The following is a 16,440-nucleotide window of genomic DNA, read 5'->3' as shown; positions in this document are numbered from 1 at the left end:
CAGGGGCAGAAGCTGTTTCCTCCCGGGCCAGCAGCCGCCCCGTGCACACAGGGAGGGCGCTGGGGAGATGCTGGTGTGACCTCAGGCTGCCTTGCCGGGTCTTTCCTTCGCAGACAATGCCCTGGCACACCAAGACACAAAGCAGCTGGAGAGGGGATCTGGCGGCCAGTCTGCAGCGAGGAGACCCGACCCGTGAGGCTGCAATGCCAAGGGGGATCTCTCTGAATCCCCAAAATTCTGCTGCTGTGTCCCTCCCGCCCAGCGTCCCCTGGGGTGCGTGCAGATGGCTGGGTGGGAGCGAGGCCACTCGTGCAAGGCAGAGACGGGGCTGGGAGGGAGCCTTTGTCGCACAGCCCACGGCCCCCCGCCCGCCCCAGCCCCCTCCAAGCTCTCGGGGGGAGATGAGCTCAGGCGGCTCCGACTCCGGCTCCTGCCATTGTTGTCCCTGGGAGAGGGGCCGGGGCAGGGATGCGCCATTGTTCTCCCCGGGAGCTGCGGAGCCCCGGGCCTGCGAAGCCGCCCCTAGGGGGGCCACATCCCCAGCTGGCTGTGCGGGGCGAGGCCCTGGAACAGCGAGGAGAGGGGACAGCCAGGGCCACAGGTTTGGCCCTGCCACAGCTCAGGCTTGTGCACCAGGAGGGGCCGTGGTGGGGACGAGGTGTCACACCAGAGCCACTCCTGCAGGGAGCAGGGTCTGCTCCCAGCCCTGAACCGTGGGGAGGGACAAGGGGACATTGTGGCCATGGGTGGGAGTGTGGCCTGCTTGGGTTCTTTGGCAAAGCAGCCATGCCCCAAGGGCAGAGCATCTCCCCACATCCTGGCAGCTCTGAAGAGCCCCTTTCCCAGTCGCCACCCTCCTCACACGGCTCCATCTCCTTCCTGGGAGGAAGCTCATCTCCTCCGGCAATCCCATGACTCCAGGAGCTGGTGCTTTAGGAAGTGTGTGCACATTTCAGTATGGTTGAAGGTATCTGGAGCCTCCAGAGACACAAGCTGGGAGATCCCAGGATTCCCAGCAGCCTGGATTTTGTGTGTTTAGTTTATTGTGTTGCCCTGGGAATAAATCGTTAAAGATTACAGGCAGACTTGGGCATAATTGCTGCACAGCATCCGAGGCTCCTGCGTCTCCAGAGGGAGCGTTCTCCAAACCCCGCACGGCTGAGCAGCTCGGGGAGAGACGATCCGACGAGCAAATACCTACACAAATCCTGCTGCAGGCCACACGCAGCTCCCGCAATCCGCTTAGCTAACCTGGGCCCTGGGATTAGCCCCCACCGAGGCTCACGCAGCCGGGAGGGCGGCGCGGACACGGGGTGGAGGAGAGGGGCTTACCCGGGTCCTGCCGGGACACTTCCCACGGGCCCCGGCCGCCGGGCACGTCCCGGTGGCACGGCAGAGCCAGGGCAGGACCGCGGTGTTGGCTCCTTTGTGTCCCACGGTCCTGCCGGCCCCAGCTCCAGCTGGGAGCCCCGAATCTTTTGGAGGCTGGTTCTTGGAAGTCTTCTCCCTCGAAGGAAGGGAATTCCCAGCCCTCCTTCTTCGGGGAAATCCCCCACCAGCCCCGGGCAGCAGCTTTTCTCTTTTCTCTCTCTTTCCACCCCCCCCCCCAAACCTTTTGGGCTGGATTCTTGGCTGGTTCCACAGCTTTGGCAAACGGGGGATTTTTATCGCAAGTCTCTACATTCCACTCGCAGGCGCGGGGTCATGGGATTAGGGCAGAGCTGACTCCGGCTCCGGAGCAGACAGAGGAGGGGAGAGGAGGGCAGAGGAGGCGTTTCTCACTCCTGCGGCTGCAGAAGAAGCCGGGCTGCAGCCTGGGGGAACCCAGGTGGGACGGGGATCCTTTTCCTCCGCCTGGGGAGGGGAGGGGAGCGATTCCGTGGCTTCCAAGGGGCTCCCAGGCCCGCGGTGCCCAGCTGGGGCCTCGCACGGAGCTGCCGCAGCGAGTGGGAGCTGGGAGCGTTCCCACGGGCGCGGGGCCAGCGGCCGGGATCATGCGGGGCACACCCCAGCAGGAGGGTGCAGCCCAACCACTGCACCTCCACCCGCCCGCCCGGCCCAGCCCACCAGGGCACCGGCGGTGGGAGCGGTGCTGCCCTGGGGGTCCCGGGGGTCCCCGAGCCCCGCGGGGCCGAGCGGCTCAGCCTCGGTCACGGTGGCAACGGTGACTCAGCCTCCCGGCGTGCTCAGGTGAGCCACCGCCGCTGCCGTGAGTGAGGAGCTGCTGATTCCACCCTCCCGACACAACCCCGAGCACGGACCCCCGGCGGAGCCCCCCATCCCTCCGGGCTCGGGGTGGCCCCGTGACGGGCGCGGATGTCCTTGGGCAGGACGGCGGTGCCTGTGCCGGTGACGCTGGCGGGGCTGTAAACACCCAGGCGTGTCCTTAGAAACACACAACCGGCTCTGTGTGTTCCCAGCTCTCGGGGACGTGTCCTGGTGGCCTTTGGCAGAGTGTCCAGGCGTCACAGCCTGGGGACACTCCAGCTGCCAGCCCGATGCAGCCGGAGCCAGTGCAGTGGCCCTGCCTGGCCTCACTTGCCATGCCCTGGCTCTGGGGCACCCCACACTCGCCCAGCTCTGCCCCCCACCCTGGCCTCGGGCCTGGAGAGTCCCAGGGATGAAGTCACCCCTGGAGTGACTCAGGCAGCCCCTCTTGGGGGGCTGGGCATACAGTGAGCAGGGAGACCCCAGCACAGGCCAGACCCCAGGGTGACTCAGCTCTTGTGGGGGGCTGAGGCTGGGGGGAGTCACCAGAGGCTCTCACCCACCTGGCCATGGGCCCAGGACGATGGCGAATCCCTCTGGATTTAGCAGCACCCAGGTGTGGAGCCATACTTGGCTGTGCTGGGCCGTGGCCCTGCTGCCATGAGGTCAGTCCTGCCGTGAGGCCCGGGCTATTCTGGGCTCTTTGAGCTCACGGGCCCCTTCAGGACGTTGAACTCCAGTTCCTGCTCCCATCCCAGTGGCTCCCAGCCCCTGGCCTCACTGCCTCCCTTCCCGTGGCCCCCTCAGCTGGGGGCAGGCAGAGCTGTGGGCCCCAGCCCTGCTTCAGCCTGGAGTTGTGATGGGATGAGCAGGGGGAACCATGGACCCCATTCCTGGCCACCTCCTGTCCCGCTTCATGCCCCAGCTCTGCCTCTGTCCCTCTTCCTCTGTGGCCCTGGTGCCCCATCCTTTCCCCAGCCATGGGCTGGTGTGGCAATTTTGGCAATAGCAGAATTTGGGTTAGGAGAGGTCCTGGTGGTTCCATCAGTACCATGGGCACACGCTGCCAGCTTGTGCCCACCAGTGAGACCCTCCCTTGGGCATGGCCCTCACAATCCCCTGAGACCCTCCCCCAAAAGGGCAGAACTCAGCTGCTGTGCCTGGGGAGCCCTGGAAACACAGGTAGGAAACTGTCAAGGTGAGAAGGGGCACCCAGGGCACAGACCCCCTGCCCACTGTGGCCAAGAGGGATCAGAGCCCTGATCCCTCACATCTCCCGTGCTCCCTGACCCCCCACACCCCTCTGTCAGTGCCAGTGGCTGTTTCCCAGACGCTGCCACATTTCTCGGTTTGTTTTAAATCCCGGCTCCAGGAGTCAGCCGACAGCTCAGCTGTTGGTGGTGGTGTTATTATTGTTGTTATTATCATTATTATTATTATAAATGCTTAAGCGAGTTGCCAGCCTTGGGGAGGGGAAGGACTCAGGATTTCGGGAGCCTCCTTGGATACAAACTGAACCTTGTTCCTGGGGTGACCCAGCCTTGTAAACCCGAGGGAAAGTAACTCCCTATTCCACCGTATCCAATCCCATCCCACCCTATCCCAACCCATCCCATCACACTCCAGCCCTCTGATCTCACCGTGAGGCGTCATCCCCGGTCCTGGGAACGCACGCACACAGGGTGGCAGAACCATGTGGGATGGATGCCGAGCCCGTGCCCAGAGCCGGGGGTGATGCCAGCAGGGGATCCCGGTGCCCGTCGAGGGGAGCAAGGGGGGCGTGGGACAGGTATCCCCCGGGCTGCCCCGTGCCCTGACAAGCGGGGCACACTCAGCGCCGCGGCATCCCCGCCCCGCGCCTGCCCCCGGCTCCCCTTGGAGCCGCCTCAGGAATGCGGGAGCCTCACCCGGGCGGGGAGCGCGGTGCCAGCGCGGGACTGCGGGCACCTCTCCACCCTCCATCGCCTTGGGGAGCCGGCGGGGGACTGGCAGCCCCCCAGCCCGGCATGGCACGGGGCAGACACAGCCCTGGTGTGGGTCCAGCGCTGTCCCTGCCCCCCAGCAGGGCTGGCACTCCTTGACTCCCAAAACCGGGAAGGAGGAACAGAATCCATGCAGGCAGGATGTGCCCCAGGAAACCCCGACTGGGGCGGGATGGGGACGGGAGGAGGCACTTCCTCCTGGCCTTGTCCCTTCACACACAAGTTCACCTCCTTCAGCCCGACGGGGCACACGCTTGTGCACAGCCCCACGTGCTCACCCCGCACACAGACACCGCACAGGAGCTCCGTGTGTGCACACACTCCCGGGGCTCGCTCGGCCCCGGTGGGTGCTGCACTCCCAGCCACGCTCCCACACCCACGTTCCCACACCCCGGCCATGGGCGCAGGCACCCCCTCCCTTCCCGGCCCCCTGCGCTCCCCCGCGGCCGCAGTTCCTGTTTACGGTGATGGAGCCGCCTGCCCGGCCCTCCCGACACCGGGGAGGGGGGTGGGGAGTTACCGGGGCATCGCTGGCGCTGCGGCCTCTCCCAGGCCTGCACCGATGGGTTCCCGGCTGAGCGGGATCACCCCACGGATGGCCCAGACCACGGCCCATTCTGGGAACAGCAGCCGGAAATCCTGACCGGGAAAAGAGCTGGACCCGGCGTGGCACCGGCATGGGCTGGGAGCCACGAATCTGCTGTGAATGGAGGCTGGGTGCCCCTGCCCGGCACTGCCAGGCACTCCGGTGTTGGGATGTCCCAGCACTGCCAGACTCTGTGTCTGGAGCCGGGCCCCATGCCCAGGTGGGGGGCTCAAGGGAGGTTCCATTCCCAGGCTCCAGGTGTGTCACAGGGAGCCGAGGGAGGAATCCAGCCCTGGGCCCGACCCACTGTGCCACATTCCCCAGCGCCGAGCCACGCTGTGAGGAGCCGGGCTCAGCTCATCCCAGCACCCGACCTGTGGGGAAACTGAGGCACCAGCTGGGGAAGTGACTCACCTGCACCGTGGCCTCTAAATGCACTGCTCCGATTAGATAATGGGCGGAAGGATCACAGGGAGCCCGACAGTCTCTCATTAAACCTTGAGCTCCCTGAAGAGCCTTCAGCTCCATCGGAGGCCGTGGCCACCTGGGCCGGTGCTGGCCCGCGGGAGGCGGCCCTGCCCAAAACCCACCCACTCACATCCGCAGGCGCTGCAGCACCTCACATCTGTCCCTGTCGGAGGGTTCCTGCTCACAGGACATGCTGTCCCTCCCACGCCCCCCCCCAAAAAAGCCTGCAGGAGCTGGGGGGAGGCATTTTGCAGCCCCCTGGCAGGACCCTGCACCTTGGGGTGCCCTACGGGGACACGGGGGCTGCAGCCAGGCGGGGTCGGGGCCGCGGCCCATCTGCCAAGACAGGATGTGGTGCCGGACGGGGGACACAATGTGGGGAAGTGAGAAGGGGACAGCAGGGAAGGGGACATCCCGTCGGCACAAGCGGGCTCACAGCCCCTCCAGTCCCCAGAGCTCCCAGGCACCCGGAGCTCCGACTCCCCCCAGCTCCCCTGGTGCTCCCGCCTCCTGCACCTGCCTGGCCCGGGGGGGCCCTGCCTGCAGCGGCCTGTCCGCGGGCGGCCGAGACGCGAAGGAGCTGGTTGGGCCGGGCAGGTGTCGGGTGGGAGCGGGGTCCGCTCAGCCCACACAGGTGTGGCCGCGCCGGCTGCGGCAGCAAAGCTCCGCGCCCGGCTGGCCCCGTCTTGCTGGGTGGCAGGAGCCTCCCGCGCCGCTCGCAGCCCGGGGCGGACGGGCACACCCCGTCATTACCCCAGCTGCCGGCGCTGCCCGGGCAGGGAGGGGGCGGCAGGGCCGGCACGGCCTGCTGGGGACGAGGATGGTGCGAAGCCATTGCCCACCCGCGGCTGGCCCTCCCCTGCTCACGGGATCGTGACCCCTCCCTGCGCGGGACCCTGCGGGGGCACCCCCGCGCCCCATCGATGCCCCTGACGCGTGGGGGAGGCAGCCGGGGTCAGGCCCAGCAGCTGCTCAGGACGTGCCCTGCGGGTCCGCAGTGCACAAAGACCCCATTGAGCTCCCGCGGGGCGGGGGGAACACCCAAGGTGGTGGTGGCAGAAGTGACTCCAGTGTCAGCCTCAATCCTGCTATTTATACCCGGCGGAGGGGTGGCCTTTGAGGGAATGGGGATGGAAGCGCTGCCGACCCCTCCCTGCCGCATGCCAGGGCATCCCGGAGGGCAGCGGCCCCGGGCCCCCGGCTTTCCCTCCTCACCCCACGCCCCAGCCCGGCGCCAGCCCTGCCAGGAAGAGACCCAGCGCCGGGACCAGCTGCGGCCGCTTCCTCCCGGCCCCGCCAGGAACTGGGGAACCCGCAGAGCCTCCAAACCCCCGGCTGCAGCGGGGCAAAGGGAACCGAGCGGCTTTGGAGCCCCAGGGTTCGCGGGGGGCTTGCACCAGGCACCTGGGTGCTGGATGCCAGGATCCAGCTGGGAGCTCCTTGGGAACCTCCCAGATTTACCAAGGGCGAAGTCCCGGCACATCAAAGGCGGGCGGAGGCAGCGGGAGCCGGGGCAGGAGCCTTTGGTCCCTGCCAGCGCCCGGCTCCACCGCTCCACGGAGCTCCCACCGCCCTGCACCGGGGTCCCGTGCCGGCACACCCGGGTCCGGGGTCGTGCCCCCCTCCACGGCGTGGCGCCCAGCCCATCGCTGTGGCAACCGCCATCAGCTCTGGGTGTATTTTCTGCACCAGGGCCACTGTGGGAACCTGGACGGATGCCACCTCATTCCGCTGGGCTCTCTGGGCCGCCTTTGTAGCCGGCATCGAGCCCAGCTGGCAGCCGCTTCCTCCCCAGGCTCCCCCTGCCCCTCGCGCGTCATGGCCCTGGCCGGGAGCCGGTGGGAGGGGGCTGTGCTGGACCCCCAGCACAAGAGCAGGCACCTCCTCCGGCCCCCTCCGGCTTTGGGCCACCTCCAGCAGAGCCATGTGGCCTCCAAGACTGCCCTGAGCGAGGGCCGTGCCCATGGCCCCCGGGAACGAGCCCCTGCCAAGGCACCTGGGTCCCCCAGGGCAAAGCGCTGCCCCCACCGCCCCCTGCCTGACTCCGGCAGCTCGCAGGGAGCTCCCCAGGGGTGGAATCGCCAAGCACAGCAGCACGGTCTGAGATTCCCATGTCCCCTTCCCACTCTCCCCAGCCTGCCAGTGGCTTTTCCCCCCATCGGTGCCTCAGTTTCCCCACGAGAGAACGCGACCCGGGCCAAGGTTTGCTGCGCGGCCAGCGTGGCACTCTGGGACTGCTGGCCCGGGAGCACCGTGACAAGCTCTGTCGTGCTGGCTGCAGCACCTGCCCTCCTCAACGCCCGCCGGCGCTCGGGATTTTGGGGGTGAGGCTGCTGGGGCGACGCTCCCCACGGCTCCGCCGCCACCTGCAGGCTAGGCACCCCCAGAACCGGGACCGAGGGGCCCCACCGGGACAGATCCCGGTGCCAGACCCCGAGCCAGGTCCCGCTCCTCCCCACAGGGTTTTCCCTGAGCTGTGCCACGCTCCCTCTGCGGGGCCACGTGCGTGGGAGGGAATCGGAAAAGGAGCATTTTCCAGAGCTGGAAACCCAGAGGAAAAAGGCTGCCGGCCGGAATGATTAACGCGGCCGGGTTAATCATTATACAGCAGCAGCACCCGCCCCCCCCCCCTCCCCATCCTAAGGAAGCTGTGAGGATTCGGCCTTCGAGCCGCCCAAGGGCGGCGTGGCCCAAGGACGCTCCGGGCTGTGCTCGCAGCGTGTGGAGCCTCCGCTGACCTTCCCACGCCGGGGCCAGCGGCAGCACCCGCGGGCCTGGGCTGGGAGGGGGCCAGGTCTGCAGAGCCCTCGGGACAGGCAGGGAGTTGCCTGGCACCCCGGGGGGGGGGTCCCCACACTCCAGGGGGCTGCTGCCACATCCTGCAGCTCCCTGGCAGTGAGAGAGGTGGGGGCAACCTCTGTACCCCCAGCCTGATGCTGCAGGGTGGGCACCGCTGGTGCGGGGCAGCAGCTGAGACAGGCGGGATCCCAAACGCGCCGAGGTTTGGGCAGGGAAAGGGGCGGCTCTGCCGGGTGAGTCAGCCCGGCGGGAGCGGGGCTTCCTGGGGCTGCGGTGGGGTTTGGGGTTGTTTTTCCTGCAGAGAGAGAAGAGCTGGAACCTTTCGCCTGCATTCGGGACTGGGTGGGACGGGGAAATGCCACGCGGCCAAACGCAGGGACGGCCGCCAGCACCGGGAGATTTGGCCTGGCAGAACCCGGCCCGTCTCGGAAATCATCCCCCGGAGAAGCGACGCCGCCGGCAGAATCCGTGATGCTTCACTTTCCGAGCGCTCCCGGCCCCGCTCCCCACCCTCCATCTGGCAGCAGAGGATGCGAGTCATGGGAGAGAGCCCTGGGTGGAAAGGGAGGAGGGGGGCAACACCAGCCCTGCCGCGCTCCCACCGCGTTCCGGGCAGCCCTTCCCCTCTCACACCCACCACGCCCCAGCCCAAAGCCGGAGCCAAACAGGTCCCGGGGATAACTCCACCACATCTCCCGTGCTCCCGCTCCTGAGCACGGTCCCAGCAGAGGCAGGGACCCAAGGGCAGGGGCACCTCGGCACCAATCACCCCAGAAAGAGGCAGAAAGCACAGAGGGAGGCTGCTGTGCCCCTGGGCAGGTGCCAGCACTCCAGGAACAGGAAAGTGCCACACTGGTGTCACAATCCAGGCTGATGTGGGGGCAGGGGAGAGGAGGGAGGGAGACCTGCTGAATCATATCATGATCCACACCAGGGCTGTCTCCCACCTCCCTGTCAGCCCCCAGGCTGGGCTCATCCCTGCAGTACCTGCACGGTGAGCAGGGAGCAGGAAAGGGCTTTGCCTCTGGAGCAGCCACAGCCACACATCCCCTGCACCCAGCCAGGCCATTTTTGTGGCATCCAGCAGGACGTGACTGATGGTGGCTCTGGCATGGGCAGTGGGAGCCAGGGGAGGAGGAGAACGTGGCTCTGCAGAGCCAGATAATGAGCACGGAGGGGAAGGGCTGGAGGCAGAGGGGCTCAGAGCAGAGGCTGCAGGGAGCAGGCTGGCCTGGGAGTGTGGAGGAGCACAGGCATCCACCCACACGGGCCCTGCCCCCCAAAAGTGCAGCTCAGGGTGAGCAGGGCTATGATGCTGCCAGCCAGGCACCCACAGTCCCTGCCCAGTGCTACTCCTTTCCTGGCTCAGGACAAAGCCTTGTCCTTGTATCCGTGGGTCCCTGGACATGGAAGGGTCCCCCTCTGCTCCCCCCAAATGCAGCCTACAAGTCCCAGCAGGTATCAGGCTGTGGAGCACCCAGCCAAGGGCAGCTGAGGGGGGCAGGACCGGATCCCTCAGCCCCCCCCAGCTCCGCTGGCACTGGCGGGAGGCAGTGGGAAGAGCTGGTGAGAGGACGCTGACGGAGACACTTTTTTCCCGTCCTAAAAATAGCAGCTGGCCGTTTCCCCAGCTTCCCGGCCTCGCCAACGCTCTTCCATTAGATGAAAAACCCGAGGCAGCCACCTTCCGTCAGCACGGCTGCGTGTGCTGGGGGAGGCTCACGCAGCCGAAATAGCAGCTGGGGACAGAGAGGGGCAGCGGGAGAGGGAAGGGAGCCGGCCGGCCCCAGTAATTCCCAAGATGTTTTAATTAGTACAGCTCTGACTCTGAAGCTTTGCTTATGCTCAGTGCAATGTCTGACCTTTAAGGAAAAAAAAAAAAAGGAATTGAGAGGGGAAGGGGAAAAGGCACTGGAGCAGCTCAGGAGCTGGAAGTCGGCTGAGCTTCAAATAAGCTCCGCGTCAGGCACTCGGAGGCTTTTAATAAGCCACAGAGTGAGAAATTTAACACCACAGGCTCTATTTTTGATCACTTGTGAAGGGGGGGGAGAGAAAGACAGAGTGAGCGAGAGGAGGGGGAGGAGGTGGTGGTGAGAAGAGGAGGCAGCCAAGATTACATCCTGGGTGGCAGTGCCCAAAATAGCCGTGCCCTGCTCCGAAGAGCGCAGAGCGGCGGGAGCCGCGCGGGGCACGCAGGAGGCCGGAGCGGCAAGCACTGACCTCACAGGCAGCCAAGGCGGCTTCCCGGGCTGGAACACTGCAGGGAAAAGGGGATTAGAGCGACGCAGAGGGAGGGACGGAAGCTCTGCACAGCAGTGGAAACCCGAAATCCCTCTGGAAAGGCGTGGGAGGGTGGCATGGAGCGAGGGGCCCGGCAGCAGCTGGTGCAGCAGGACACATAGCAAACACATCCCTGGCACAGGCAGAGCTGTCCCCTTGCCCAAACCCGCCCCTTCCAGCGGTGCTGCAGCCCAGTGAACCTTTCCTGCTTCTCTGGGCTGTGAGGAGCCCTGAGGAACCCCGGGTGGCCTCCTCAGACAGGGCTGCACCCAGCGAGCACCAAGCTCAGCAGAGCAGCTCCAGCCATCCCCAGCACGAACGGAAGCAGGAAAGATTTCCACCATGCACAGCATCTGCTTCCCTCTCCACGCCAAGCACATCTCCAGGAGCAGGGGAAGTGCCACTGGCAGCAGCAGGGGATGGGGCAGAGCCCAGCAGCTGCTGTCCAGCTGTGGAAAGCACCCTGCCGTGCCAGTGTGGATTCCTGCAGCGCTGGAGCTGGGAGGCTGAGGCAGAGCCAGTGCTGGGACAGGACGGCTCTGGAACAGATCTGTGCTCCTGTGCTGCTGAAATCCTGCAGTCCAAGTGGTTACTGGAGATGGAGGTGGCTGGAGCACAGGGAGAGGATTATAAATCTGTCTGATGAACCTCCCAGGGGTGAATCTGCCTTGGGGCAGGAGCTGGGAACTGCTCCTGGCTCCAGCTGCAATTGCTGCCTGGGAAGAAGGCGATGTGCCACAAGAGGGGGTCACATTTCCTTTTAATTGATCAGAACCATTTCTCCACCTCCATTTGTCCTGTTCCATCTGTACAGCTGGGGAGTAGAACAGAGACAGGCTGGGAGTTCTGCATCCACAGTGGGATTCCTGCAAAACACAAAGTGGGGTCAGGTTAGCATGGGGTGGGCTCAGCTGGGCCGCGGATCCCAACCCCAGGGCTTGGCCCCACTCCAGCTGTGCAACTGCTGTGAGTAAACACAAGCCACCAGCTCTCCAGGACCAAAGAGCACCTGGATCAGAGATCAGGAGAGAGCAGGAGCTGCTGCCCTCCTGTGCTCCAGGCTGAGCCCGTTGGAGGCTATCAGTGACTCACAGCCCTGCTCAGCACACACTGCCGCAATTCCCGGCTGCCAGCACGTGGGAAGGGAAGGGATGAGGCACAGTCTGTGCAGGGCAGAGCAAAAAGAGGCCACAAGGTAAGAGCCTGGCCTCACCTCCCCTGAGGCTGAAGCTGTTTGTCTTTAGTGGGAGTGTGTGTGGCAGAGATCACGTGCTGCTCTCCCTGTGGGGCCCAGCACCCCTGCTCTGCCCCCAGATATGGCCAGTCCCAGCGGGGACCTGGGGAACCAGCGAGGGCCCAGCAGTGACCACAGCTCCCAGTCTGTCCCAGCACTATCCACCCACCCTTATCAGGGCTGAACTCCAGTGTCACAGCTGGGCTGGACCCCACAGTGTCACAGCCCAACCCCAGGCCCCATTGCCACCTTGCAGCCCCAGGTCAGCTCTGGGCTGGGGACCCCCATGACTCCCCCCAGAGCTGAGGCCTGACCCTGGCAAGGGACAGCTGTGGTCACTGCTCCCCAAAAGCAAGGCAGATCCCCTCACCCAGGCCATCCTAGAGCAGGTCTGGATGCTCAGCTAGGCCACAGGTGAACCTCACCTGGATTTATTCCAGAGCCTTTACCAGGGCTTCGTTAGCTTCTACCTTAATCTGAGCTTCTGCTTTAGCAGCTTCATCAGATGCTGCTGCCATCTCTGACACGGCTTTCTCCAGGTTGGATTTCGCAGTCTGGACATGAAGGCACAAAGAATGTGTGTCATTGGGAGACACTGCAGGAGAGGCGACTGTCCTTCCCTCCCTCCCCTGTAGCCATTGGTCCTTCATATGGATGCCAAGGACCCACTGACTTGGGAGCCTCACAGAGCTACAGACACAGCTGTGCTGGCCCCAGACACCTTATCAGCAGGGAAAAGCTGTTCTGGAGGTGAGGACAAGGTCAGTGCATGTCCAAGGGGTGGGAAATGGTGTGATGATTTATGACTGCAGAGCTCCCGCTCTCCAGAGAATTCACCAAGGAGGAGCCCCAAGCCTCTGATCCCAAAATGTAGTGGGGATGTAGATACAACCCTGGTTCTGGGCACAAGGACCCCAGAGAAGAGAAGGGGAGCAATTTCCCCCCAGGGAGGGAGCCTAAGGCTGGTGAAATCTCTGGGTACTCACAGCCAGGTCCAGCATGTCCATGGTCACTGCCTCCTCTGCCAGCACCTGCACCGTGGAGTCGGCGTGGACAGTGACAGAGCCGCTGCTCACTGTGAGGCACAACATGGGGTGTGGCTCAGCCAGGGCTGCCAGAGGAGCCCAGCCCTGGCATCCCTACCACCCTTTCCCAGAACAAATCCTCAGCCCCCTCCTGTCATGTTTCCAGCATTCAGGGACTCAGCTCCCACCCCAAGGCAAACTGGAGCAGGGGATGGTCCCAGAAAACCTGAGCAGAACCAAGACCTGACCCCAGCCCATGGCTCCCAGATCAGCTTCCAGCAGTCCCTGGCAGGCTGGGAAAGCAGAAATCCCTGGAAGTGCACCAGGCCACACCTGGATGGGCAGAGCCTCCCTTGTGAAAGCGCCAAGAACACCATCCCCACGCACACCTTTCCTCCCCAGCTCCTCCTGCCTCCCTCACCAAAGTACTTGGTGGCCGTCCCATCCTCAGCATGGACTGTGACAACGCCCGGCCGGAGCACCTGGAGCGTGGGGACGTGGGATGCCAGGATGCCAAAGGAGCCTGTCAGCGTGGGCACATCCACCTGCTTCACGTTGGCACCGTTGTAGAACACCTACATGGATGAAGAGGGCAAAAAGGCGCAGTCACCAAGGATGGGGGGATGGAGAGCCCAGGGAAGAGCCCATCCCAAGGGAGCAGCCCAGCTCCCGGCAGGTTCAGCACATCCAGGTGTGCCCAGGCCAGGCTGCACCTGCACAGGGTGGGAGCAGAGCCGGGCTCCAGAGGAGAGGTCCTGGCAAAGCCAGTGGAGAAGCGTTCCCAGCTCCCAGGGCCACGGCGGGGAGGCGGCACATGGAGACACAGAGTCGGGAGTGGGCGAGAGGCGCCGGCACAGCCGGGAGCAGCCTGGGAAGCGCGTGGGGAGCCCTGAGCTGCCGTCCCCGCTCCGGCCCACGCTGCCGGGCTGTCCCTGTCCCCAGCGCCAGCCCGCGCCCTGCCCCGGGGACAGCGCCGGCCGGGCCCGGCGGGGGCGGACCGGCCGTGTCCCGCTCCAGGGCGCTGCGGCGGGGCCGGGCCTGGCAGGCACAGCGGGTCCGGCAGCGCGGCTGGAAGGGCTGGACCGGCCTCGGGCAGGCCCGGCAGCGCTGCGCTGGGACTGAGCGCCCGGGGCAGGCGGGCAAGGCCCGAGGTCAGGGCCAAGGTCAGCCCGGGGACAGCCCTGTGAGAGCCCGGCCGTGCTCCGGGAACCGCGGAGCCCCCGGGAGCGGACCGCCCCGCGGGGGCGGCAGCACCGGCCGCGGTCCGCCCGCCCCGAGCCCTCAGGAGACACCGGGCGAGGCGGGGGCGGGGGCACCGGGACGGGGCCGCGGCGGGCCTACCTGTGTGGGTGAGGCGAAGGTGAAAGCCATGGCAGCGGGGCCGCCGGCGGGATCGGCATAGCCGCGGGTGGGGGGCACCGGCAGCGAGGGGCGGGCGAGGCGGAGGAAGCGGCGGGCGCAGAACATCGCGGCCATGGCGGCGGCGGCGGCGGCAGAGGCGTCGGCGCGGGGCAGGCCGGGACGGCACTGGACCACAGCTCCCGACGCACCCCGCGCGCCGCCCGGCGGAGGAAAAGCACGCCGCACCGCCTGGCCTTATGGGAGCTGTAGTCTCCCCCGCCCGCCGAGTGCCGTGCTGCTGGACGGGGGGCCCGCTCCGCCTCCGCACCGAGGGGCAGCCGCGCCCCCGGCCCCGGTCCGGCCGTGCCCCGGCGGCTCGAGGAAATCCGGGGCAGGGGTGGGCACAGGGATGCGGGCAGGGCTGTGGGACACGCAGGGGTGCAGGCAGGGATGCAGGCAGGAATCCAAGAGGCGCTGATGCAGGCAGGGATGCGGGTAGGGGTGGTGCGGACAGGACCGGTACAGACGGCTGGGAGGGCAGGAGTGGAGGCAGGGCTGGTGTAGGCAAGGGTGATGCAGGCAAGGATGCAAGCAGGAGTGCTGTCAGGGCTTGAGCAGGCAGCGGTGTAGTCAGGGCTGGGGCAGGCAGGAATAAAAGCAGCGGTGCAGGCAGAGGTGCGGGAAGGGGCGCAGGCAGGACTCGCAGCAGGACGGTGGGGCAGGCAGGGGAGCAGGGGGTACAGGCAGGGCTGGTGCAGGCAGGGCTGGGGCAGCCCCTGTCCCCACGTGACGCCCGCGCCGCGCGGGGGCGGCTCCGGTTCATTCATAAATCCCGGGGCCGCCCCGCCGCACCGAGCGCAGCGGCGGCGATGGAGCCCCGGTCTCGGTTGTAGGTGAGTGTCTGGTTCCGCCGCCTCGCGACAGCCCATATTGCGACATAGGGAGCCGGCCCGGCCGAGAGGAGACCATCACTCCCTATCGCGCGTAGAGGTCCCGAGGGCTCCTGCCTCGCTGTCACCAGCCCTGTCGGCAGCCCTGTCACCAGCTCTGCCTGCATCCCTTCTTCCTGCCTGTCCCACATCCCTGCTCGCATCCCTCATCGCTCATCCTACATCCCTGCCCCACGTTCCTGCCTGCATCCCGCATCCCTGCCTGCATCCCGCATCCCTGCCTGCATCCCCGCCCCACATTCCTGACCGCATCCCGGTCACCGGGCTGGGGCGCGGGGCTGCAGTCTCAGGGGGCAGAGCGGGTCCCCCCCCACGCCCCCAGCCCAGCCCCGGTCCAGCCGGACCCCGTGGGTCGCACACACGCTTGGGGCGCAGTACCGGCCCGCCCCCCGCACCCCTTCCCACGTGCGGAGGCGCGGCACCACCGGGATCCCCCGGCCCCGAGCCCCCGCCCCGGGGCACTGGCGGCGACCGTGGGTCCCGCCCCGTGTCCCCCTCGGGGGGGACAGCCCGGGGACCGGCCCCCTCCTCCAGACAATGGCCGTCCTGTTCCTGTCGGGTCGCCATGGAAACGGGATTCCTCCATGATGGGGAACAGGAGGGACATTCTTCCCGCTCCCCCCGGCCCCCCGCTCCCACCGCCTCGGGCCTGAGGGTGCCCCACAGGGGTCCCGCCCGTGGGGCGCCCATCCCACGTGGAGCCGCAGCCCCTCTCCCGGGGCCCCCCCATGTGGTCGGAAGCGCGACCCCCCCCCACCCCCTCAGCCTTTCTCGGGGGTCTCAGGGTGGGTCCCCTCACCTCGTGCTGCATCCCACCAGCTTGGAGAGGCGTGAGGGCCGGTGTGGGCAGGGGGTTTCTGCCTCGGGAGGCCCCCAACACCCCGATGTCCCTCCAAGGGGTTGATACCCCGACCTATGACAGGGCTGCCCTCAGCCTCACTGTCCCTCGCTGCCAGCTGCGACACGGCCACCCCTGCGCTGTCCCCACGAGCGACAGTCCCCACCCCTTCACGGGCTCCATTCACATTTTTCACTGACCTAATTTTGAGCGGCTTCCAAGTGCCCACCCCTGCCCGCTCCGGGGGTCCCCGACACAGCATCCCCCACCCAGCCCCGGCTCAGCCCCTTCAGCAGCCTGGGGACACACGAAGGGGACACATGGAGGGGGACACACGAGGGGACACACGGCCTCGCAGCGGGAGCCGGAGCTCGGAAGCCCCCGGGAAGGGCCAGACACGCGGGAGGGTGATGAGATCCCCGCCGGGTCCCCAAAGGCCGCAGAGGAGGGGAGTGGGACCCCGGTCCCGGCGGCTCTCGGTCCTCAGGAGTTCGGCCCGGCCCCCCCGGCCCCTCGGTGTCCCCCCCGCGCGGACAGCCCGGTGACGGAGCCGCTCTCGGGATGACTCACGAGCGTCACCCGTCGCGCTCCGGCGACACCCACGCCACGAGCTGTGGGGCGGCCACTGCCCCCCGTCCCTGCCGGGAGCCCCCAGCGCGGCTCCCCCCGAGCTTCCGCGGCCAGGGGGTCCCCCGGCGGCGGGGCTGGGGCTGCGTTTGGCCCCCGGTG

General features: G+C 66.8%; 1 protein-coding gene across 1 annotated transcript; it reads right to left on the bottom strand.

Moving 5' to 3' along the window:
* Window positions 1–11,066: 11,066 nt before the first annotated feature.
* ATP5F1D (ATP synthase F1 subunit delta) lies at window positions 11,067–14,114 on the bottom strand. The gene is made up of 5 exons (XM_084221098.1): window positions 13,924–14,114; window positions 13,004–13,157; window positions 12,544–12,632; window positions 11,983–12,111; window positions 11,067–11,189 (listed from the first exon to the last, which is right to left on the bottom strand). The coding sequence occupies exons 1-4, from the start codon at window positions 14,056–14,058 to the stop codon at window positions 11,989–11,991; spliced, it is 501 nt and encodes a 166-aa protein (XP_084077224.1). The 5' UTR covers window positions 14,059–14,114; the 3' UTR covers window positions 11,067–11,189; window positions 11,983–11,988.
* Between the last annotated feature and the right edge of the window lie 2,326 nt (window positions 14,115–16,440).

This window comes from Fringilla coelebs (genome assembly GCF_963513975.1).
Source record: "Fringilla coelebs genome assembly, chromosome: 24".
NCBI lineage: Eukaryota > Metazoa > Chordata > Aves > Passeriformes > Fringillidae > Fringilla > Fringilla coelebs.
This window is presented reverse-complemented; position numbering and strand designations above follow the sequence as displayed.

Bases quoted from the DNA above. Each gene is read 5' to 3' on its own strand.
- ATP5F1D (XM_084221098.1), bottom strand. From the start codon at position 14,058: ATGGCCGCGATGTTCTGCGCCCGCCGCTTCCTCCGCCTCGCCCGCCCC. The intron at 12,633-13,003 runs GTGAGGGAGGCA...TGTGCCTCACAG, and splicing joins GACGGCCACCAAGTACTTTG to TGAGCAGCGGCTCTGTCACT. The intron at 12,112-12,543 runs GTGAGTACCCAG...CTTCATGTCCAG, and splicing joins TGGACATGCTGGACCTGGCT to ACTGCGAAATCCAACCTGGA.